The following is a 24,328-nucleotide window of genomic DNA, read 5'->3' as shown; positions in this document are numbered from 1 at the left end:
AGAGGTTGTGACTCTCTGAGCACTACTGCTAAGACAGAGACCACCACATGGGTACATCACAGTTCGAAAATCACCTTGCAGTCTCCCGTCCTCAGCCAACTTAGAAGATGTGGAATGAGGAGGCAGCAGTGCGGCCTTTACAAATAGCTGAGTTGTGCTCGATTCTCTGGGTTTTTCCTCTTGCGGCTTGGATATGGAGAAGCACACACAGCCTGTGTGACTTCGAAAACTTCAACGGAAATGAAACAGGAAGCCAGATCCTTTCACAGCTTGTTGATCTGTGAAGACGTGCAAAGTCTGTAGAGACTCTTTCTACCCCCAGCAAAAGAACTCAGGGGAGCAAACTCCAGCTGTGGGGGGATCTTCCAGAGAGGAGATGCAGAGGCGACACGACAGAAAAGCGAGCAAGGACAGAGACCTGTGCACTGAGCAAGAAAAACGAAGCAGAATTAACCGCTCCAAGAGGAGTGTTGGTAAGTTCGTACACCTGTGCTCTAAATTTTGGCATTTCACCAGGCTGGTGATCAGGTATAGAAAGCTCCTGTATTGCAGATCACAGCTGCACAGGCACTATTCTTACCTGTGTGTTGGACCATACCTGCCCTTGGAAGTAGTAATAAATGATGATAAACAGGGAAATGTTTCCTGACTGTTAATAATAGACTTGAAAAAAAGGAAAGGTGAAGCTCTCACTAGTTCTAGGAGAGTTAGGTTTCCTGCTTTTACTGGCTTGGATTGCTGTTGCCTTTGTTTCAGCAGACCCTTTTCATGCTCTTTTTGAATTGTTTGTGTTTTTTGGGATGTGGCTATGATCCTGACACTGACCTGCAGACGGGAGCAAGAATGTAGCAGTTGCTTCTGCTGATGGTTTGATCTGTGGATTAAACAGAGATGGTTAAAATGTCTTCACACTTGCTTAGCACAGCTTTCAGAATAAGCTTTTGCTGTAATAGCTATGCAGTCTCTTGTGGGCGCAAGTGGAGATAGTCACAGTCATGCCTGCTGCTTGGAGATGCCATAACCTGCAGAAAAAACCTGGAGGTTCATGTCATGGGCAAGTTCATAATGTTCCCCTAAACAGAAGGAAATATCATAAATATCCCTAAGCAGTAGAAGTTTGCCACCAGCCTTGTCTGAGCATCACAAACATTTGCAAAATGCCATGACCAGAAAGTCTAGAGGAAGAGAATCAAACTTGGGCTGCTTCCAGTCGGAGCTCCCTGGAGCTCTCCCCTTGTCCCCATGGAGCTGCTGCCTACTTGGAGGCGACACAGGGGAGGCATTACTTCTGCAGAAACATACTGAATGCATGCTCCAAGTAAGGCTTTTTCTGGATCCCTATATTGTTTCCCAAGATATTTAGGGGAAGTTCACACTTTCTGAACCCTCATAGCAGCATGTTTCCACTTCTGCACAGTCTGTAACAGAAACTGCCTTCCAGTGAACTGCTATTCCCCTTTTTGAAGTTGATCCCAACACAGACCTAGACCCAGACTCAGACCTAGACCTTGCTTGCTCTCCTTAGAATTATCCTAACTCATATTCAGCCAACAGGAATGGCACACCATACCAATCCAACACAGGATGTGGGAGGCTTGCATGTTACCTGGCTCAAACTCACCAGAGCTGCCTGCATCCCAGGTCAAGGAGAGGCTTGCAGAGGAGGGAGGCAGGTAAAAGCTGTCCTGTCTCAGCAACTTGAAGGAGGTGAGACAACATTCTCCTGCCAAAGCCCACAAATGGGAAAAGGTAGTAGAGAGCTCTCCGTAACTGGCTCAGGGAAGAGGTCCAGAAAGAACTTATGGAGGAAGAAAAAGCATATGGACCTCAAGCAGTTTCAAGTAAGTTATACCTGCTTGATTGATTGCTAGAGCTTATTCCCAGCAATAGCACGTGCAGATGGGCATAAGCTATTCTCTGTATCGCGCTGAAGTGCTGAATAAATTTCCTGCGAAGAATGCACAGAAGTGGGAAGTGGGAAGGACTCATGGATACGGGGGTTGATCTGCAGTGTTTGAACTAAGCATGTTTCATCTCTCTTCTCTAGTGAGTCAGCAACCAGATAAACATTAACTTTCAGGCCTGTCTGCACAAAGAAATCACCTATTAAATCCTCAGATCTGAACATGGGTTAGAGAAGGCAGACTGAGGCAAATCTGGTGTTGGCTGGAAATCTAAACTATCAAGTGGCACCAACACTGGCTTGGCCAAGGCAAGAAGGAAGCTAGGAAGGGAAGCTGAAGTATGTGACAGCTGCAGGAAAGATGTGGCTCAGAAACAAATCCCAGCTATCTTGGAGCCTTTGCAGGTGGATGCTGTGTGATCTGTATCCTAACAGCATCTCCCAACTGCCCTCCTGAGACACATCTGCGTTAAGCTGCAAAATGCATGTCCAAAAAGCAAGCACCAGCCAGCTGATGCTGCAGGTGTAGAAATGGCACAAAATTCCAAAATGGATTTTTCAGTGGAGCAGCACACAGCACTACATAACTGACAGCTTCAGACTTCTTAAGCCAACTATTTACTTTTGCTATTTTTAGCCATATTTTAAGCCTAGATTTTCCTTTGCTTGAATAAGTGTGTTTGTGCCTTTCTGCGAGTGCACCTAAGTGAGTATTTGGGACACCGATGTTTCATGGGTTTTGCCTATTTTGCTCCTTGCCCTGATTAACTGAGATAGATGGAGAAACGATCTGTGTTTGTGACAGATAGAAGGAATCTCTTCACTGTTCACAAAAAGTGTTGATTTTCTATCTCAAACCATTTTAGTATTTTACATTTTAGAAAAAAAAAAAAGCAAACAAAACGTAACAAAACAACCCTGTAAATTTGTCCTGGCTCTGAACTGGAGCAAACCGCTTGTAACTCTGTAGAAGACTTATGTTTGCGTCACTTGTTCAGACCATTACAATTCCCTTCTGTTTTTCCCGCAAAGTCCCTAGGGAGATGGAAAAAATTTGTTCCTTAATATGTAACCAGAAAATAAATTACCGCAGTCTATGCAAATTCTCTACATACAGCCAGGGCAAATTACACCTGGAAGACTGCTATATGGGGGGGTACCTGGCAAGGGTGAATTTCCTTTTGTACAAGTGGACTTCATTATATTAATAATGAGTGAATCAGTGAGGAAATCATCATTCGATGATAGGAGAAAAAACACAGCAACTTTGCAGTCATAAGTTGTATTGAGATTTCATGGATAGATTTCAAACAGATGATGGTGATGTTGGTCTCCATTAAGGGAACTGCTGCTGTAAAATGTAAAATAACTGTGACACCGAAGTACGAATTGTATCTGACTGACAGAGGAGCCGCGGGGACTGCTGCGGAAATGGAGAACTCCACTTGTTTCTTGAGCTGAATGCAACCGGACTGACTGAAGGTAGTCACCGTCAGCAGAGATGGGTGCCGAGGGTCGGCCTTCCTCCCCGAAACGGGGTCCGCGACCACCACGCTGTCTGAGGTACCCTCCCACCCCGGCTTTACTCGGTCCTGTCAGCACCCGGTGCCGGGGCCGCAGCGGAGCTCGGCTGGTGCCGCCGGCAGTGGCAGCGCCCCGGGGTGCCGGGACTGGCCCCGGACGGGAGGATCGGGGGCGGGGGGGGGCGGCCCCGCGGGATCCCCGCCCCGGGCGGTGCCGGCGTTGCGTCTGTAGCCGAGGTTTATCCCCGGGGAGGCAGAAGCGGGGAGCGGCGGAGCGGGTGAGGCGCGGAGCGGGGACTGGTCGGGTGCCCGCAGGGTTCCCGCGGTCGAGGGGAGGGTTTGGGTTCGTTTGTTGCTGCTTTACTTTTTGTTTTCCACTTGCCTGTTTTGGGGCCGTTTTCCCGCAAAGCTGCTGCTCCGCAGGTCCCCGCGGCGGGGAGGACCGGGCTCAGCCTCCCACAACTCCCCGTTCCCCTGCACCGTCCCCTGGGGTGCGGCGGCGGCTCGGCCGGTCCGGAGCGCACCTGACCTGCGGGGCCGAGGCTGCTGCGGGAGGCGGGAGCGGCCCCGGGAGGTGTCCGGGGAGAGACCGGAGGGGTGGGCAGGTCCTCCGGGAGGAGCGGGACGTGTTTGGGGTGGGGTTTGCTTTATGAGCTGGTGTATTCTGAGCGCTCTGCGCTGGTAGCTCTAAGGGACGTGGGGACCGTTGTGAACTTAAAACAACAGCTCTTGCCGCTTTCACATCAGGTGTGCCTTTGGGGGGTTGCTATGCTTTCGGTTGGGTTTTTGTTTTTGTTTTGTTTTGTTTTGTTGGGTGATTTGTTGTTTTGTTTTAGTTTTGTTTTAGTTTTTTCCCCGAATTTAAATGTTGCCGACTGGTTCCCCTCCCCATCTGATAGGTAAAGGTTTAGGAAAAATGGACTAGAAATGAGCACATAATTATGGAAACTTAGGAAGATGGATGTGCACCTCTTCTGATCTGCTGGCCGGTACAGTTACATGTAGTTCTGTGTCATGCATGGCTGAACATGAGCCAGCTTGTGCCCAGGCAGCCAAGAAGGCCAACAGCATCCTGGCCTGTGTCAGAAACAGTGTGGCCAGCAGGGCCAGGGCAGTGATCATCCCCCTGTACTTGGCACTGGTGAGGCTGCACCTCGAATCCTGTGTTCAGTTCTGGGCCCCTCACTGCTGAGAGAGACATTGAGGTGCTGGAGTGGGTCCAGAGAAGGGCAACAGAGATGGTGAAGGTTCTGGAGAAAAAGTCTTATGATAAACAACTGGGGAAACTGGGACTGTTTAGTCTGGAGAGGAGAGTGCTTTCAGGGGACCTACCTGAAAGGAGGTTGTAGTGAGGTGTGGGTCAGTCTCTTCTTCCAAGTAACAAGTGACAGGACAAGAGGTAACAGCCTGAAGCTGCACCAGGGGAGTTTTAGACTAGACATTAGGAACAATTTCTCCGCCAAAAGGGTTGTCAAGCACTAGAACAGGCTGCCCAGAGAAGGGGTTGAGTCACTGTCCATGGAGGTATTTAAAAGATGTGTAGATGTGGTGCTTAGGGACATGGTTGAGTGGTGGACTTGGCAGTGCTAGGTTAATGGCTGGACCTGGTGATCTTAAAGGTCTTTTCCAGCCTAAACAGTACTATGATGTGTCACGGTGGTCTTTTAGATTGAAGGTACCATACCCTGCCAACTTGCTTTTCTGTTTTACATTTTAGGATACATTGCTGTTTTGATAGTTATTAGCCCAGCTCTCGTTTAGCACTGACTTTCATACTGAATGGTTTGCCTTTTGGAGGAGCTGTACAAACTGTGCTCAGTTTGTACCTTCATTTTCTTCAGTGGAGAAAGAATGAGATTTCTGTGGTATTTAGTGAGTGAGTTTTAAGCTAGTGTGGTCCTAACTGCTCTATTACTGGTATATGCAGGTACAGTTATTCCCACTTTCGTCCTTTGGCACACTCCAGTTTCTGCAAGTGATGAAACAAAGAGGTAAAGCGTGTGAAACAGGAAGAAATGACCCATTTTGGTTTTAAGGCTCAGAAGGCTTCTCTGTAGTCACTGAAGTTTGCTCCTTTAAGAATTTAATTTCTTTACTGCTGGACAAATATTTTAATTCTACATCGAAAGGGGCACCATATAGTAAGAGCAAAAGCTGCAATTTTGCATATCTCTACACAATACTACCAGGTGAAGGGTGTTAAAATTGATATTGAAGAGAAAAAACAGCCCATTAAATATAAGTGCTTTTATGGATGAGTATCTGCATTTGGGTGTGGAGTCCTGAAAAAAAGAAAAAGAAAAAAAAAGATATGTGGCTCTGATAGTTTTTTGCCATTGGGATGTAAGGGTTTTCATTTTGTTTAGCTTTTTGGACCGGGTTGCCTGACTAGATGGTGTGTATTTCCAGTTCAGCATCAGGACTTTCTGTCCACCTTGTTTCTTAGATACAGCTTCCAGGTTAAATCCTTGCATCCTATCTACTAAGGACATGAAAACAAATGTTAAAGGGTTTTTCAGTAATGTCTGCAGGTTTTTTTCTTCAGTTCAGTGTCTGAAAATGATCAGCCTTGGATGATTACCCAGGCAAATGAGTCTGAGATTTTAGAAATGAACTCTGTGCTGTACCTTCTGACCTTGTGCAGCTGAACTGTGAGAGTCATGGTGACAAACTACACTAGGGTGATGCGTATGGTTATTTAGAAAACACAAGGGAATAACCAGTGCTCAGGAGTCAAAAGGTTGTATGATTATGATGACTAATTTGTGGGTGTGATTAGAATTGCATAACATCTACCTTATGGAGCTTTGTAATTTTCTCTTGGTTTAGGCTGTGAATTTTATTTTTTAATTACCCTTGCGTCACATTAGTCCTATTCTAATGATGTTTTTATTCAGGCATTCTGAGCTCTAAAGGAGTTAGAGTGCTCTTTAAAGTCAAGTGTTAATCTGAGTTGCTATCTGACATCTGACTCTGAATCACTTTAGGATCTGTTTTCTGATTTGGAGGAATTTGGGAAAGAACAGTGGACACAGGGCATCCTTTTTGCAGTCCTGGGTTGATTGAGCTGGTGTGGTGCCACACATAGCAGTAATGGGGGACTTTTCCGATGTGCTCTGTTGCTGGGATTCCCAGCATGGCAGACACCAGCTCTTCTGTACATGGTTGCAACACTGGGGATCAGACATGACAACGCTGTACCTTCCAGAAAGATGGAGAGATATTTACTAACTAAAATGTCAGTAGTTTATGATGAAAGAATGTCAGGACTTGCCTGATACAGCCACAGCAATGTAAAATCAGCCAAGTACAGTTTTAAGCGCACAGTTTGTAGCTAGGGATCTTGCACAGGTTCTTGGGTGCTAGAGAGAGTATAGCTTGCATAACACAAAATTTGGTTTGTTGTAAGTTTTGTTTTTTTTCCCTTGAATGGTATAACTCATGGTGGCCTATCAGTTGCCTGATCATATAAAACCATCTCAAAGTTTTGACCCAGAATATGTGAGGGGAAAAAAGGAGCTAAGGGTGTTACTTTCCACTCTTGAGAAGGCTCCAGTGAAGGCAAACATGTTGTAAAATACTACGAAAATGCTGCATGCATTTCTGAAAAATTCTTAACTCATCAGCTTTCAGTTTCGTTTCAGCCTTATACTGTCTTTGCAGCTTCTTCCCATTTTTTCACTGCTGAAGAGTGATACCGTACGTTTTTGGCATCCTCAAGATCCACAACCTTGGGGTTTTTCTATAGCCTGTGTGGAGGCATTGGATGCTTCTGACAGAGGGAGTGTGTCTCTAGCCCCTGTCCTTATGTCATCACTTACACCACACATCCATGAAGAGGGATGTGGCTAGCAAGTCAGCTTGTGCTGCCCACACTTTTCTTTCGACAAACACTTCCCTGAGGAGGCGGCTATGGACTGAACAGAAGAGTTGTGTTGTCTTCTTTGAACCACATCATGCTAAGGTAGAGGGCTGAAAATACAGGATGATGTGACTGTACATGCTCAGTCTCTAGTCCTGTCACTAGCTCTGCACGTAGTCTCAGGCAAGATCCCATCTCAGGTTCCTTGTCCATAATATGTTACCAAGGTTTTCCATATTTTTTTGAATGTTTATAATTTGTTTCCAGCATGGGTGAACGGTGCTATGAAAGTGGGAAATAAGTACCTTAGCGTCAAATTAGTGCCTTGATATGATGTGTGAGTAGGGCTTCAACTGTCATCAGGTCTGCCCTAGGGTCTGTGCAGCAAAGTAGCATCATGGCAAGGTGCTTGCCACTGCTCACAAATCAACTGCCACTGGGAAGATGCTGGCAAAGTTTTTAAATGATGAGTTTGTGCAAAATCAGTCTTTGTGAAAACTTAAATACTGGTTTCAGGTCTGTCTGTGTGACAAAGAGATGTCCTTCCAGTGTCCCCCAGTTCTGCTCTGAGCACAGCTCCATGCTGTGCATGTGCCTATTGCTTTTGTCTGGGAGCAACCTGCGGATGTCTTCACTGGTCTCCAGTTCTGGTTTCATTTCGTGTCACTTCCTGCACATGAATTTCATCTGTGATATACTTGCCAAAGGCTGAGGCCTTATACACAGGGGATTTCATGTCACTGTAGAGCTTTAAAAATGACACTGCTGACTTTCAAGGCTAGAGACTGTACAGTAGTCTGTATTTAATTTTCTTAGTTTACAAGCGATACTAAGCTGTGCCCCTGCCACATGCCAGCCCCTCAAGAAGAGCTCAATAAGCAGTGTTACACTTATTTTACCATATTATTGTATTTTACAGGGCTGCATAATTTGTGTCTTATGTAGACCTTGCCACATAACTGTGCAGTTTGTGCAAGTAGAGTTGTCAAGGAACTACAGTCTCTTGGTCCCTGAGACCGATGTCCAGAGTGCTTCACTTGAAGCTTCTCTTGGCATCAAAAGGTCTGTAACAATACCAGACGTGCATTAGTGTTAATAATACTGTGTTTTTACAAGCAGAGAGCTTCCACATGGGTTCTTGAATCACATTTTTCATTAAATGTTTGTACAAGCTATGACTGAGTGATGGTAACTAACATTTAAGTTACCTTGATGCAGTCAGTTTTACCCTTCAGCCTGCCTTTTGTGCTTAAGGTTTTGTGCAAGAAGCGTGTGGTATTCTTAAAAAAGGCAGAGGACTCCTATGTGTGTGAGCAAATTAAATAAATGCCATTTTGAAACTGTTGCCCTTTAAAAGATTAAGAGAGAGCAGGGTTTAAACAGCCCAGATGCTTCCGTTAGCTCTGCAGAATAAAGCTGACATTTTGCCTTTCATTGGGCTGGACACTGAGTGGCAGGGGGAAAGAGATGCAAGACCCATTTCTGTCATTTGCATTCAGAGTGATGGCTTTGACATTTTGTTTTCTGTTGCCTTTCCTTTCTGCTTCTAATGTGTCTTGGAAAGATGGAGAGAGACAAGTAAAACTCCCAAGCAAGCAAGTAAAGCAACTGGAATAACTTCTGCTCATGCCTAGTAGAAAGGTACAGGCTTTGTGATATGACACACCACCAGGAGATGTGAATTATTTGCATTATTAATCTTAAATTATATGTTATAGAATCATAGAATCATAGAATAATTAGGGTTGGAAAGGACCTTAAGATCATCTAGTTCTAACTCCCCTGCCATGGGCAGGGACACCTTACGCTAAATCATATCACCCAAGGCCTCGTCCAACCTGGTCTTGAACACTGCCAGGGATGGAGCATTCACAACTTCCCTGGGCAACCCATTCCAGTGCCTCACCTCCCTAACAGGAAAGGATTTCCTTCTTATGTCCAATCTAAACTTCCCCTGTTTAAGTTTTAACCCATTACCCCTTGTCCTATCACTACAGTCCCTAATGAAGAGTCCCTCCCCAGCATCCCTGTAGGCCCCCTTCAGATACTGGAAGGCTGCTCTGAGGTCTCCACGCAGCTTCTCTTCTCAAGGCTGAACAGCCCCAATTCCTCACCCTGTCTTCATACGGGAGGTGCTCCAGTCCCCTGATCATCCTCGTGTCCCCCCTCTGGCCTTGTTCCAACAGTTCCATGCCCTTTTTATGTTGAGGACACCAGAACTGCCCACAATGCTCCAGGTGAGGTCTCACAAGAGCAGAGTAGAGGGGCAGGATCACCTCCTTCGACCTGCTGGTCACGCTCTTTTTGATGCAGCCCAGGATACAGTTGGCTTTCCGGGCTGCAAGTACACACTGAAGTCAGCTCATGTTCACTTTCTCATTGACCAGCACCCCCAAGTCCTTCTCCACAGGGCTGCTCTGAATCTCTTCTCTGCCCTACCTGTAGCTGTGCCTGGGATTGCTCTGACCCAGGTGTAGGACCTTGTAATTGACATGGTTAAACTTCATGAGGTTGGCACCAGCCCGCCTCGCAAGCATGTCAAGGTCCCTCTGGATGGCATTCCTTCCCTCCAGGGTATCAACTGAACCACGCAGCTCGGTGCCATCGGCAAACTTATTATTATTCTGTATGAAAAACACACAACTGTGCACAGCCTGAACTCAGAGTCTGGTGCACTTTTGGAGAGGACTGTGCTATGAAGATAAATATAAAATCTGTGTTATGAAGGTACAGCAGTCAGACCCTGTATGGAGATGGGAATGATGTGATACACAGATGGAACCTAGTCAAAGCTGTCTGGCTTTCAGAGCAGGGTCTTTACCTGATGGCAGATGTCTGCAGTGCCTGTAAGAATCAACATCTGTGACTGATGCTACTTAGACAGTAGACAAGCTCAGATAAGTTGATATTTTGTTTGTCATGGGTTACTTGATGATGCTGGTTTTCCGGCCGTCACTTGGGATAACTGTTTATCAACAGGTAAGAAACTTAAAATTCTTTGGACTGTCCTCCTGTGTGTGCCTACCAAAGTGACTGGCGCTTCTTGCTGCTTTCCCCTCTGGTGTCCTTCAGGCAAAGGACACTTCAAGGTGTCAAACCACTCTTTAGGGATGAGCTGAATGGGAGTCACCTAGGCTATCCACTGGCTGTTTTGTCCAGGAGCACTGCTAGGGGACTCCAATAAGCAGCTTGTTTTCTTCTATGCTACTCACATTGAGATTTTTCCCATATGGGTTTTTGTTGACATTCCCTCTTCCTTGATCTCTCCTCATGTACAGTTGTGGGGCTTCTTATTGCTAAGTCTTCAACCTTTTTTCTGCAGTTATCTAGACAAATCTGGCTTCAGCTATCTAGATAAATCAACAGAAGAACCCAAGGTATTTATAAGACTTAGCCTATCAGCTAAACTTTAGTGTAAGAAGATGTTTAGGAGGAAAATGTTTCCTTTACTCTGTCAGTTTGGATTCAGTACTGGAAAAAAGAAAAACAAAAACCAGGGGCGGGTGGGGAGGGGAGGAGGCATTTTGTGAGTTGTGTTTGTAAATGGATAAACCAGAAACAACTATGAGTGACTTTAGGGGTAACTCAGTGTGCAATTCAGCAGCAGGCATAATAAGAGTCCTTAGAGTGGGCTTCCTTCAAGTGATAGGTTTACTGCCTTTATGTAAGTTCTGTTTGAAGTGTGCAGGCATTAAATAGTAATTCTGCATGAGGATGGGTTTTCTTTCCACATTTAAAAAAAATCATCACATTAGCAGAAATTTCAGATGCTCCTTCTTTAAAAGGAGATTATTACTTTTTTACTTATACTTAGGAATAAGCTCTGAAAAGATACTTGAGTTTTATTGCAGGAAATTATTTTCATGTATTTCTCTGGACTGTAAATTCTTTGAAGGCTTCTCTCATGTTTTTTCTTACATAAATGGAATGTAGCTGAGCTTTATTCATCTGAAGGTCCTGGATGGAGCACTCAGTGCCTTAAAAAGGAAGCTGAATTACACAGGAAATCAAGAACTGAGCTTTCCTTTTGTTCTTGTAGATGTTCAGAGAGAAGGAAAATGGTATGTGCAGGCTAGAGCATGTATTAATATCTTGATTATATAGATGAAATGAGTTTTGTAAAGGTAACTGTAATCAATAGGTTATATTTTAGCTAAGCACACAGTAGGTAAGAATGCATTATGCTTGTTGCTACAGGGTAGGAATAAGTAAGTGTCATAACTGGATAGATATATTAACACCAGCAACTTAGGACCTGTTGATGATCAGGGAGTCCAAAGAAGGCTGCCAACCTTTCTGCTCTGTTTTTCCTGAAACATCTTTGCAGAAAGAGAACAAGGGCTGAGAGAGCACTTGGGACTCCTACGCAGGATAGTTGTGTAAATAAAGCCTTTCTTGGAATTGATGTGCCTCAGTGTTACTTAAACTACTCCATTTTCTACGTAATTGCATGATTCTAGTTACAGCTTGGGGCTGGGATCCTGTTTTGTTATTTTTTTGGAGTTGAGATCTGATCAGCAGGCATGGTTGAACTTTTGCTAAGTCACTGATGATTACCATCTTTGCCTGCAAATGATTCTCTTTTTCCTCTTATACCAAGTAGAGATCCTCATCTGTAGTTGTTCTGTTAGAATAGGTGAAGAATGTTTGCTTAACAAGTTGTCATTGCTTTGCTCGGAAAAGGAAAGGTTTTGTAATGAAACAGTTACTGAATTAAGCAGTGCTTCCCACTGAATATCTTAGTATGGGTTTGATCTGTTTCCAGTAGTTTTGATTTTTTAAAAGTCAGGTGAGGTGCTGATAATAAACTGGGAAATCGACCACTCTGTAATTGTTTGGCACTACTTAAGAAGTTACACCTCTCTCTTCTAAACTGTTACGGGATGTAATCTACTGCAGGTATTGAATTCGTATCATTAATAGCTTTTTGTCTATCTCCCTCTTGGCTCAGTCAGTTGAGATGCATGTGCACATGTGTGCATCTGTTCTGATGCCTGCGCTATAAGGATAAGTTTGCTTTTTTCCCTTAAAAAAGGGACTTAGCCTATTCCATAATATACCTTGGTACTGATACTACATAGTCTGTAAAAAAAGTGATGTGCAACTGTGAAGATGGCTCTGCAAGCACATGCTGAATGCAGGCGGACTTGGACCTCCATGCCAAGCTTTGCATCTCTCAGTTGAGGGGTTTCTCTTCCTAGATCTGGATCCAAGAGAGGAGGGAAAAGGAGGGCTACAAGTAGGCAGCAGAAGGGTTGGAACAGAGGGATCCCAAATTCTGTCTCTCTTTTTGAAGGAAGCTATACCTCCTTTTTGGGAACTAGGAATACAATGTTGTATGACAGAAGTATGAAATTTGGCCACTTTATGGTAACAAGTACTATGTCCTGCTTTCAGTACCAAGAAGACTGCAAAGCGGAATGTCCTGGAAAGAAGTTATGCAGTCAGCTTTTAAGGCACTCTGCTATCTTCCCGATAGCCTTCTTAAGGGAGGGAGGAAATAAGTAAAAGGGTGAATGTGCCAGACATGCTGGAATATTGGATCGTGCTCCAGTGCTGCCTCCAGTGCTGCCTGCTCGTTCCCAGGCTGGTCTCTTACACTTTTACATTTCATCAGTTACGCGTTTTTAAGCTGGCAGCCTCCAAAGAAGTTGTGAGGAAGGCAAATGTGGAGCTAATCCTTTAGAGACTCTTCTTGAGTCACTTGTGAAAGAAGCAGATGTTGCAGATGTCTCTTATCCATGTTTTTCTGGTTCTTTTTTTATTTGGTTGTTTGTTTTATGTTTGTTTGGGGTTTTTTTTCTTGTTCTTCTTCTGCACGTCTCTTCAGGGGGGCGGTAAAAGCTTAAGGTTTGGCAGTAGCAGGAAGTTGATGTGGCATGAAAAGAAAACATGGTGTACTACTTGTATTGAAAGATAAACACTGTTCCTACTTTTTTGTATCAGCTCCTACTGCAGCTCTGTTAAACCTCAGTTCATTCAAATACCTGCTAAGAGCTATGTTGGAAGTCCCAGGGCTCTGTTCCCCTGCATGGAGAAGAGCAGTGCCTCCCTATCCTTACAGTGATGCTTGTGGTCAGCCTTCAGAAAGCTGTGAGCCCAGCAGCTGGCTGCAGCACAGGCTGGTTGCCACTGTCTCCTGAGGAGCAGGATAAACCCTGTCTGTGTCCCAGGGAACGGATTTGGTTTAAAAATCTGTGGGTTTAATTTAGTCCCCCCACTGTGTGTTATTAATTTAATTGCTCTTCGGTTTCTGAAGGATTTTGGAGGGGGCAGGGAGGGGGTGGAAAGATCTATTTTAAACTGCCCTCTTCTTTAATTCATGTCTTGTTTGTGATGTATTTTTACCAGCAGCACTTTGCCATTCAACTGTTATTTCTGAATGTCATTTACTTGAATAAAAAAATGTAATTCCATTTCTAAGTGTGACATCAGCACTGAAAGTAGTAAGTGAGTCACAAAGTGCTGTTTAAGCATCAGCTTTCCCATGACAGGAGGGAAAGATTATGAAGTCCAGGTCATGCGGTAATGTAATACAAGTGTAGCAAAAACATTCAAAATTGCTTGTTTGCAGGATTTCCCATCTTTACTGGGGAAATACCTATTTATAAATCCCCTATATTAAATAAAAATGGATGAACAGTATTTGGTTATCTCATGTTCTCTGACATTGATTTGTGGTTTTGATTGAAATCAGTAAGCCAGTGCTTCCCAGTGCTCCTTGAAGACCAGTTGCTTGTGACCTATTAACTATTTACCTTGAAAGGGGGTTTGTTTGTTGGACTCCAGTAGGTTTTTTTCAGTATTAATACCAGCAAGAGCTTTTTTTCCAAAGATTGTTTGATTCAGCTTAAAAGCTGGTGCAGATCTCTCATCTTTTGCCTGTAAAATTGGTAAAGGAAGAAATTTTGCATTCACATGTATTTCTGGTACTTTGTAAAGTGAAGTATGTCATTTTAACAGATGGACCAGCTCACTTTTTTATAGTCCCAGTTTGTGCAAAATCAAAAGAGGGACCATAAAATCATTTTGAGTAATGTGTATGCATTTTCAGTAACTACTCAGTACATGCAGGTGTAACCCCCAGTCATGCCAGGTACGCACATGTTATTTCAGCCTGTGAATAGAAGCTAACAGAAGACCTGTTCATCATCTTGGCTGTTCACAGCATATGGGTGTTGTGTAAACGGGAACTAGCACCCCAAAAGCTTCTATGATTCCTTCTTTAAAGTTTCTTAACACCTTTTCATTTACAGCTCTTAACCTGCCTTTTGTTTGTGGGAGAGATGTGGGTCTTGCCTCCGGAGAACTTGTACATGACATCCTGCAATAAACCTTCTTCAAACAACAGAATACTGGAAAAGGCCAAATATCAGCAGTGCTCTGTATATATGCAATAGTGCTTGTAAAAAGCATGTGCGTAGCTGTTTATCTCGTTGCCAGGGTTGGGATTCATATGTAACTGTTTGACTGGATAGTTGTCCACAGTGCATGGGCTTAACTTCCTTGGAAAACTTTAGCCACTCTTAAATTTCCTGTTAAAGCCAGTGGGGGCAGAAGTTCAACTGACATAAAACTACGCTGAATGAATAAGTCCCTTTGTGGACCTCTCTAGAGAAGGATCTTTTTGGCCTTCTCTGGGGATGCCTTCATAAAAAGTTAAGTTCTCTTAAAGTTTTGTACTAAATCAATAAATAAGTTAATAATAGAGCAGCTGCGGATCATCGACTCTGGGAATTTCCTATACTCAAATTGCAGCCAGAGGGTAGATTTCTCATTTAAGAAGCAGATACTGCCATTGTCAACTATTCAGTCTCCAGGCCCTTTCTCAACTGTAGGTTTTCTTATCAACAAAAGACAACCAAAGCCTCCCTAACCCTGCCTGTCATGCCAAGAGAGCGACAGAAACGCATCCTGTTTATGTCTGTGAGGAACAGTGAGAGTGCACCCTCTTTTTGATGGTTTCCTGAGCTTTCTACCAAATCCCCAGGGAGAAGCTTTCAGAGGTTTTAAACTGATCTTAAACTTAACGTAAATTGAGGCAGGAACATTCCTTTAATTCCCTGCATAGTTGTATGATGTTAACTCAGCTAGTATTGCTTTATATGGCCCGTTTATAAACTACAATTCCCAGGAATCCGTGGTCCTTGAAACCTTGTCTTAGTGACAAAGTAATGACGGTACAGGTCTCTGGATCAGCACACCCTGTTACAGAACAGTTGCTTTGGTATCAGTCCTCCTGTGACTCCATTGTAACTATATATCTAGCCTTCACTAAGTGGAGGAAAGCCTGGAAAGGTGAACCATGTGCACCCAAAACCCTAGAGACTTGAAAAATTAAACATATAATGTATATAAAAATAATACTTGCTTTTTTCATTTCATGTTTTCTGTTTCATTTGGAGCAGTATTGTATTTGGATAATTATTCTTTTTTTGTAAGAAAACAAATAGAAAAAAATATTGCAAAACAGTCACAAGCTTTTTTCCTCTCCTTTAATCCCTGTTTTAGGAAGGCATGAGGTGCAGTCCTGGACAACAGCCACCAAGCAATCCTTGTGCCTCCTGTGGCAAAAAGTGAAAGTGCAGCTAATGCTAAGCATGTCTTTCCTCGTTACTGTCATTTGGTACTGCAGAAGGCTATACAGCTTTTTAGCACAGCTACTGAAACGGTAGGTTTTTGTTACACAGACTTTAATCTTCCATGCTGTTGCTTATTTCAGTAAATACTGACTTTTGACAACTCCTCTTTGACACCTGTTTTATCATTCGGATTTCAGGTGGAGCAACTACCTTCAGAGAAAACTCATAAGTAATCTTTTTCTTGTCACTCCATATTCATTTATCCCCCCCAACTACCCTTTAGATGCAGAGCAGAAGGTAACTAATCTATGAATTAATCTTGATTTAGGGAATCTCAGTGTGCTGACAGAAGTTGATCTACTTGGGTATAGTGTGAGAGAATGGAAAGGAGAAACACAGCAGGCCAAACATATGAGGGAGGTAAGAGTTGAATTTTAATCTCTGCATGAAGATGGGGAGAAGTAGTACCTGGGAAAGGAATAGCACTCCCAGCACAAGCAGCTACCAGAGTCCATTACACTGGCTGGTCAAAAGGAAAGCGAAAGAAACAGCATGAACACAGATCTAAATTGGTGGCTATTGGCGGCCATTACTGGAGGCAGAGTGGCAGGGATCATGGGGGGAGCAGCAGTGCCCTCCAAAGGTCCTTGATCAGTGCTTTAAGTTAGAGCAGCACTATGGTATCCTAACTTGTAATAGGGACAGGCCTCCAGGAGCAACACGTTTTATGGCTCTCTGTTTCAGCTGTGTTAAGCCTTAGTCAACAAAGTAGGTTCAAAGAACATGGGCTGGATTTTTACTTTTCCCAAAAAACTTCTAGCTACAGTAGCTATACTGATGGTAGTGTATCTGTTAAAGCAAGTTTACACCCTGTCAATCAGCTAATTAACTGTGACATTATATCCTACTATCCTCATGGTGTGGCATTTCAGATGAGCACAGGATAAATGTAGCACCAGGTCCGTATTGCTGATTATCTCATGATGGTGGGAACACTCTCTGTTATATGCTGAGAGTGATCAAAAACGAAGAAGGGGCAGGAGATGCAACAGTAATGGGAGACACCAACTGGCCATGTAGCACTGGCAACGGCTGTGAGGTTGAACTTCAAGGTGATGCCCACCACTGTTTCATGGATCAGCCCTTCAAGGAGCCTTTAGGAAAGGAAGCCACCCTTGCCTTTGTTTGTTCTGAGTAGTGCACAGGATCTGCCATTTAAATGTTGCTTTCCAATTTCTGTTGTTCTCTGGAACAGGAGGCAGCACGTACTTGTGTTCAACATCCTTGCACAAACAGCAAAGCAAAAAAAAGTTATTATACTTGCATCCACCTTCAAAAAGGGAAACTACATAAAACCAAGGAAGCATGTTAAAAAGAAGCTAAGAGACTTGAGTATTTATTGTCAGTGCATTTGACAGATATATATAGATTTAGGTCATGGTATTGGAATCACAGAGCAAATGTACACCAAGGACTTAAGAAAGGGTAAAAGGAAGCTGATACAGCTAAACAAACAGCAGCACAAGGGAGTTATGAGAGAAAAAAGAAGATATTTTTCAGAAAGTGGAAGTTGCATCTGAATGATGAATGGAGGAAGCATGCAACTTTTCCACAATAAATGAGGAATACAGCAATGCCAAAAGTACCCAGAACAGCACACAAGGCCCAAAGTGATTTGGAGGAGCAAATAACAAAAGATAGCCAAACTTTTGGAAACTGTAAGTTAAAAATTAGCCAACACAAAATAATTAACCAGGTTAAAGCTATTATGGCAAAGAAGTCTTTCCAGACCTGCTCTGATTTGTTTGACCATGTGAAGGTTTACACTAGCAACGGTGCAGAGACTGGAGCAAGTCATTGGGTTTGGAGAGAGTTCAGAATGACCCTTAGGGGACAGTGCCAGTTTAAGGTATTTACAAAAACCATGGTGTTGGAACATCTGTGTGTATATAAAGCTTACAAATACACCCTCTCATCCCCCTAGCTCCTCTTATGAGTAGTTGGAATTGGACTCAAATCAACATGGGTTTTGTCCAAGATTTAAAATTTTTATTACTTTTTTTTTTTTGGGGGGGTGTCTTCTTCTAGGCATATGAAGAATTGTTTTGGAGCTGTCATATCAAATACCTGCGACAAGTCAAGAGGGATAACTATTGTGTACTAAGAGCAGTGCTTTTTCAGATATTCAGCCAAGGCATACCTTTTCCATCATGGATGAGGGAGAGAGATATATTAAAGGTAAAAATCGTTTCATAAGTGAATATGATTCAAGTAACCTTGTACTGAAGAAGGAAGCTTTGTTCAGTGTGAAAACTGACATGTCAGCTATGGATGTAGAGGAGAATCATCAGAATTTAAAGAGAAAATTTTCAAACTTTTTGAACTCCACTTAAAGGAAAAAGTGTCCCTGACCTGAACATAACCATTGTGAACATGGGTGTAAATGTAAGAAGGAAAATAAATAAACATTGGATGGATAAATGTTACTGCCATTCTGCTAGATGTCACTCCATTATCACAAAAGGATATTTGAATCCTCCACATTTGCCTCCGTGCGAAGTCCTGTGACTCCCAAAGACATGTGAGCTGCTGAGCATGTTGCTGAAGCAGCATGATTCCTGCTCTGGGCTCCAGGAGCCCAGGAGGTGGGGAGCTATAGCTACTGCCTGTTGGGGTAACTGTGCAAAGTGGAAGATGTCTGTAATCCTAAATACCTAAATACCAAATCTGGATGCATCCAGCTTTTCCAAAGCATAGGTTATATATTTTGCTGAGAGCATATTTTCTTCTTTTTTTGTTAGCCCTGTTTTAAAAGTTTCTGAAGGACTTGGCAGTCAAACGGAGCCTCCTTCTTAACACTTTGTTGATTGAACTGTGCAATCAGAGGATAGAACCACATTGTAAATTAAAATGTGTGTAGACAAGTTGATATAACTTTATATTCTGCTTCTTGTTATGGTTATAAGTTGCTTGCCCTTGTTTTTTTTTTTTTCCCAGCTCCCTGAAAAGCTGTTGTATTCTCAAGGTTGCAACTGGATTCAGCAATACAGTTTTGGGCCAGAAAGATACACAGGTCCTAATGCCTTTGGTAAATTGCGCAAATGCATGGAGACATTAAAGACAAACGTGAGTATTTAGGAAATGGTTGGGAGGAAAAAAACAATGAGAGATGGGTTAAGAGAGAGTTAGGGAACTGCTCCTGGTTACATATTCCTATGACAGTCATCCTTCTCCTCAGGTTTAGAGACCTGAGATACTTGGAAGGCCATCCCCTCTCCTACACGGGAATCCAGCTTTCGGGATTCCACTAGGCTAAGTACTCAGGGTCCCCCTGCAAGTTAGGGAGGCCAGCCTCCCTAACTTGTTCTTATGTTTAAGCTGTAAGGAAAGTCTTCAGGAATGCCTGAGGAGATGGGGGGATCGGTTTCTCAATTTAGTATTCATGGGTAAGTTTTATTTTTTTAGTTGAAATTCACAGTTTGTTGCCACTTCAACATAGAAATGATACATGCATAGAATTAAATGAAATTCATCTCAATCCCAGTCACTGAGCATCATCTATTATTGTGGCCCCAAAAAACCTCTCGGTAGTTCCAGATGATTCTTTTCAGGCACTGTGTTCAGGACTGGATGCTTTAAGCTTTCTGATTTGGTACCCAGCCCAAAATTGTCTCCTGGAAGGTCCATTTTCTGGATGAAAGCACTGGCTTTTTTGACCCCTCTAGAGCCACAGAGAGCTCAGGAGCTCTCTGAGGAGAAAGAGAAATTCTCATTGCATTCATGTTCCTTACATGTCTTTGTCATGTCCCTTCTTGTGCAGCCAACTTACCTTGACCTCATGAAGCAGAACACACTAATAACATAACAAATATGTACAGTTCATAATACCATTCTGGATGGCTTATCCAGTTTGTATAGGTTCCTTCTAACTGACACACTTCTGAAATTTGGCTCAGCACTTAAGAATTCAAGCTAGGATAGCTTTATGATCTTAAAGATCTTTTCCAACACAGTTGATTTCATGATTCTAATATAAATGGTACTATAGAGGAAAATCACTGAATTTTGGAAACTGTAAGTTAAAAAACAGGGCAGGAGTCATCACTTCACCTACCCTTTGCTTTATGGCTTGGTGTGTGTGTTGGATGCACCCACACAGATTCTCTGTAACTTCCTGAGGTTCTTTTGGTGGTTATGCTCTTTTCAGACTCTTTACTGACGGTAATACCTGGATTTTCTACAGTGGTGGTGGGGCACTTTTGTATAGGGGGATTACATTTGCTTTCTCATAGAATATCAGTATCTATATGCTTGGAACTGTCTGTAACGAATAGGTTCAGCTGGATAAATGGAAACTGAAATGTGTAAGGTTTCAGATTGGTCCATGGATCTGAAAGACCAACCTGCATATTTGCACCATCATTTGGCCACAACAATGGTATAATACAGACTGGCATTTTTTCCTGTTTTGGAATTCTTCATATTAAAATAAGCCTTACTAATTAGACTAATATTCTTTTGTTTGCTTTCCAGTGGATTGAAATAATTGCTACTAAGGATCACGAAGAAAGAGGAAACATCTGTAACACACTCTTTTCTGATGAGAGCAAGGAGCACAAAATGTATGAGGCCATAAAATTCATCATGCTTTATGAAGTTGTGGAAGCCTGTGAGAAGATAAAGAACAGGGAAGAACCCATACACAGCCTCTTTAGCCTTCTCTTTGCTCGTGATTCTTCATCTGACCCTTTGAGTTTCATGATGAATCATCTGAACTCCATAGGTGACTCTCTTTGCCTAGACCAGGTAATGATGTAAACGAAAAATAAATCACAAAACCTACCCTATCTCTGTGATTAGGTGAATATATCATACATCATCCAGGATTGTTGGCCACTGTTTTCTGGGAGGGTGGGGTGGAGGGAATGGGAATGTAGGGAAATTGATTGAGGATGCTCATTTACCTTTCAGAAAAAAGACTGTAGTAGAGTAAAATGGGGTGGACGACTTTTGAAATGCTTTAGGCTATCACTGAGACATCATTCACAGCAATGATATTTTTGATGTGTAAAATAATTTCAGATTATTCAGGTTTGTCCTGTTGTTTCACTTTTTCTATCTGCTCCACCATGCCAAATGCTCTATTATTGCTTTATTTTTGTCCCTATCTTTAGTTCTTGTTAAATCTAATGTCTGTTAAGAGTAGGTAATGAGAGCTCTATTAACTGTTCACCTAATTTTATATGTAGCGAGGAGTTAAGTACTGCCACATAAGCTCCACACTGCCACTATGCAAATAGTTTCAGGTTCCAGTGGGTGAAATTAGTTTTTACAGTCAATTACAGTTATCAAGTTAATGGTTACACGTTGCAGTCACCTTCAGGAGCAGTTTGATTATAACAAGTTCCTCTGTCTGGCTATGCCCAAGGATATGAGGTTTTTCCAAAGCATTTTTTCAGATTAAGCAATTCTTTGCAAGAAGTGTCAATGGAGATGCCAGTTCTCAAGTTTCATATACATGAAGTACAAGGACATTTTTAACTTTTACTGTTAAATTTCTCTCATGTAGAAAGTGATCACAAGGTGGCAGGCTTCCCATTTTTCAAGGTGTATCTATCTTTTAATAATCGCTAGTCCCTTCTTGCTCCCTACTAAGCTGCAGGAGCTGGCTGTGGAAGCAGGTTATGTATTTTGCCAGGTGAAGGAGGGCTGTTGCCCAAGTGTGAAGCATTAATCCGAATACCCTCTGCACGGAAAACAGCAGTGGAAGGACCGTTGGAACATTGAGAATACCCTCAAACTTTTGTATTTTCTTACTCCACTTACAAAATGACCCCTTTTATTCCTTGTCTACTGTTTTTAAACTTTAGCTTGGATTATCTTTGGTTTAGTTTTCTATGTGTAGAAATAGATGTCTTACAGACTTCTTTCATCTTTAGGTTGAACTGTGTCTTCTTGGATACTTACTTGAACTAAAGATTAGAGTTTACAGACTGCATAGGTTTAATACTGAGGAATTTCAAGTAAACTATCCAGATGAATACCGAAGGGAATGGAATGAGATTTCTCTCCTGACTGAGGATGACCGCTACTATCACATCCCCGTTTTCCAAACATGAAGGACCAGTGACTTATTCCCTTTGTATAATATAGTGAGTGACCAGTTCCAGTGAATTATGTTCCTAATCAGTAGCAGTAAGATTTTGAGAATGCTCGTTAATTATTACAAAATGATTGATGGGTTTATTGTGTAAACATTTTTCTTTAGTGTTGCAGCTCAATTCATCATCAGCCAGCTATAAAACGTATAAAATATGTTGCTATACTGTCTGGGGGAAAAAGTCTTGTATTTGAGGGTTGTCAGACAAAAAAGATTGGACTGCATGACAAAGACGGCAAAGGTAATGCTGGGGCTTCTATTGCTAGCCTGAAGGTTTACTCTGACATCTCTGGATGGGTTAAACTCTAATTCCTAAAGCAATTACTGCCTTTCCCTTGTCTGTCTCTAGCTAGGGAGCATGAATCACAGAGGAAGCAACTCCTGGGATCTGCAGTGTATACTCCAGGCTATTAATCCTGCATTGACTTGGGGCTAACTAGGATAGGAGGATGTAAAGTGGGGCCTTTGAGTAACTCCTTCTCATCCCATTTGGCTTTCCTGTTGTTGGAATGCTCCCTCCAGGGATGGGCAGAGCAAGCAGCTGCAGGCTGTATTGATTTCAGAAATGTGAAATTCAGCTGTCTGCACTTAGGGCTGATACCTGAAAGTGAAGAAGTCTTACACAGGGGGAAACTCTCAACACACTCAAGAATGCTGTGCCAGATGAACAGAAGATCTACTTTGTAACTGAGGAAAGTACATAAGCTTTCTCAGAGCTGAACAGGGCAGTATTAATTAAAACATAGCATGTAATAGAGTTAGACCTGGTAACTGCCTATGGTTTTTGTCAACTTGTAAATCCTTTCAGGGCTGATTTCAACATTACCTGCCAAGATTTCCTTTGCAGTTCATGTGAGAAAGCATTCACAAACACTGCATTTTCAGAAAATACTCATTTTTATGCATTATTTGAATTCAGCAGTGTGCGTATGCATGTTTTATTCTCTATCTCAATCTCCTTGCGTAAAATGGCTATCTTCAACTTCGACCTCAGCGTTTGAAGGAAGTGTGCCTGAGAGAGGTAAATGAGATTTACCTTAATACAGGTACATTTTGTTCACGTCTCTTTTCTAAAAGAATCAATTGTGTTTTGATTATTTAAAAAATAAGGGACCTTAATTTGAAGAAATATGAAAATAATACAGCATATCTAATAAAATATTTGTGAAAAGCTTTCAATCCTATAGGCACATGGGTGTATTAAAGAAAGGGGGGGTTTATTAAGAAATGGAAATTCCCTTTTTCCTTATCCTAGAGATAAGGATAGGAAGGTTTACTTTACAATTCACGCAGAAAAAAATACAAGCCAGTAACAAAAACATAAACAGATTCTGCAGGAGCTAAAGCAGTTGTATGAGGTAACTAAATGGTAATGCTTGGCGTGCATGGAGAGTGCTTGGTTCCTTTGGGTAAAGGAAAGCAATTTTATCCCTTACAGTCCTCTTACCTGTATGCATGTGTATATATATATATTTATAAACACAAACACCTGAGTTCTGTATTGTGATGGGTTTGTTTCCTGAAAGTTTTTATGTTCAGTTTTGTTCAGTAATTTGTAGCTTTTAATTAAGAAGGCTTGATATCGTTAATAACTTCATCTCATCAAAACCTGCATATGAAATACTTTATTTATTAAAAAAAGCCTTTTTTTTTTCATTGAATGAAATAATTTGTCTTTAGATTTGGTTCTGCTCTGCATGGGGAAATGTTTTAATACCTGAGAGTAGGGTATTGCTATTTATTTTGCATCAACAGTAACATTCACAGCTATGGATAAACTTGGCTATATTTTATTCTTGTTTTGGTACAAGCAGATATGCAAAAAAAAAGGATGTATTTTTTATAGTGGGCTTTTTAATGGTTTGCATATTATTTATTAATAAGAATACAAAAGCATTACAGCTGAAAGTGTTAAATTGTCAAAATGTATGTTTTTGTAATCTTGAGCATACTAATAGTGGGGGTTAATAAAGATCTAACACAGACAGTGGAATTTATCTCGCCAGTTTGGATATTTGCATCTGAACTAGGTCATTTTGGGCTCTCTGCCTTGTCAGTGGAAGGCAATGGCAGTCAGCCAGGGTGGGTCTTTACAGCGGTCTGGTTTTCCTCACTGACTGTAGTGCTAGCTGGCAGTGATCAACATAAATCTTTCTGCTCTAGATGTTTGATGTTAGGTGAGATTAATTTTGTTCTCAGAATCCAGAAATGACATGTTGAAACAGATCTGCTGGCTTATCAGGTGTCAGAGGTGCTGGCTGAATCATAACAGGAATGGTAGTGGGATGCGAAGAAGGA

At 42.2% G+C, this 24,328-nt stretch overlaps 1 protein-coding gene across 3 annotated transcripts; it reads left to right on the top strand.

Annotated features, from left to right (window-relative positions):
• The first annotated feature begins 253 nt into the window (after nucleotides 1-253).
• On the top strand, nucleotides 254-24,023 carry OTULINL (OTU deubiquitinase with linear linkage specificity like). Of its 3 annotated transcripts, none has more exons than XM_062610801.1 (8): nucleotides 254-473; nucleotides 15,800-15,959; nucleotides 16,068-16,099; nucleotides 16,199-16,290; nucleotides 17,959-18,108; nucleotides 18,868-18,996; nucleotides 20,404-20,676; nucleotides 21,810-24,023. In XM_062610801.1, exons 1-8 carry the CDS (start codon nucleotides 377-379, stop codon nucleotides 21,987-21,989), a joined length of 1,113 nt encoding a protein of 370 aa, XP_062466785.1. In that variant the 5' UTR covers nucleotides 254-376; the 3' UTR covers nucleotides 21,990-24,023. The 3 variants fall into 3 exon arrangements, with proteins under 3 accessions (XP_062466785.1, XP_062466786.1, XP_062466787.1); XM_062610802.1 differs by lacking the exon at nucleotides 254-473 and adding an exon at nucleotides 3,596-3,704; XM_062610803.1 differs by lacking the exon at nucleotides 254-473 and adding an exon at nucleotides 4,067-4,173.
• Nucleotides 24,024-24,328: the final 305 nt, after the last annotated feature.

Source organism: Pezoporus occidentalis, unplaced genomic scaffold (genome assembly GCF_034315485.1).
Source record: "Pezoporus occidentalis ecotype Australia unplaced genomic scaffold, CSIRO_AGI_Poc_V1 ctg15, whole genome shotgun sequence".
NCBI lineage: Eukaryota > Metazoa > Chordata > Aves > Psittaciformes > Psittacidae > Pezoporus > Pezoporus occidentalis.
Note: the sequence above shows the minus strand (reverse complement) of the source record. Positions and strands in the feature narration are given on the sequence as shown.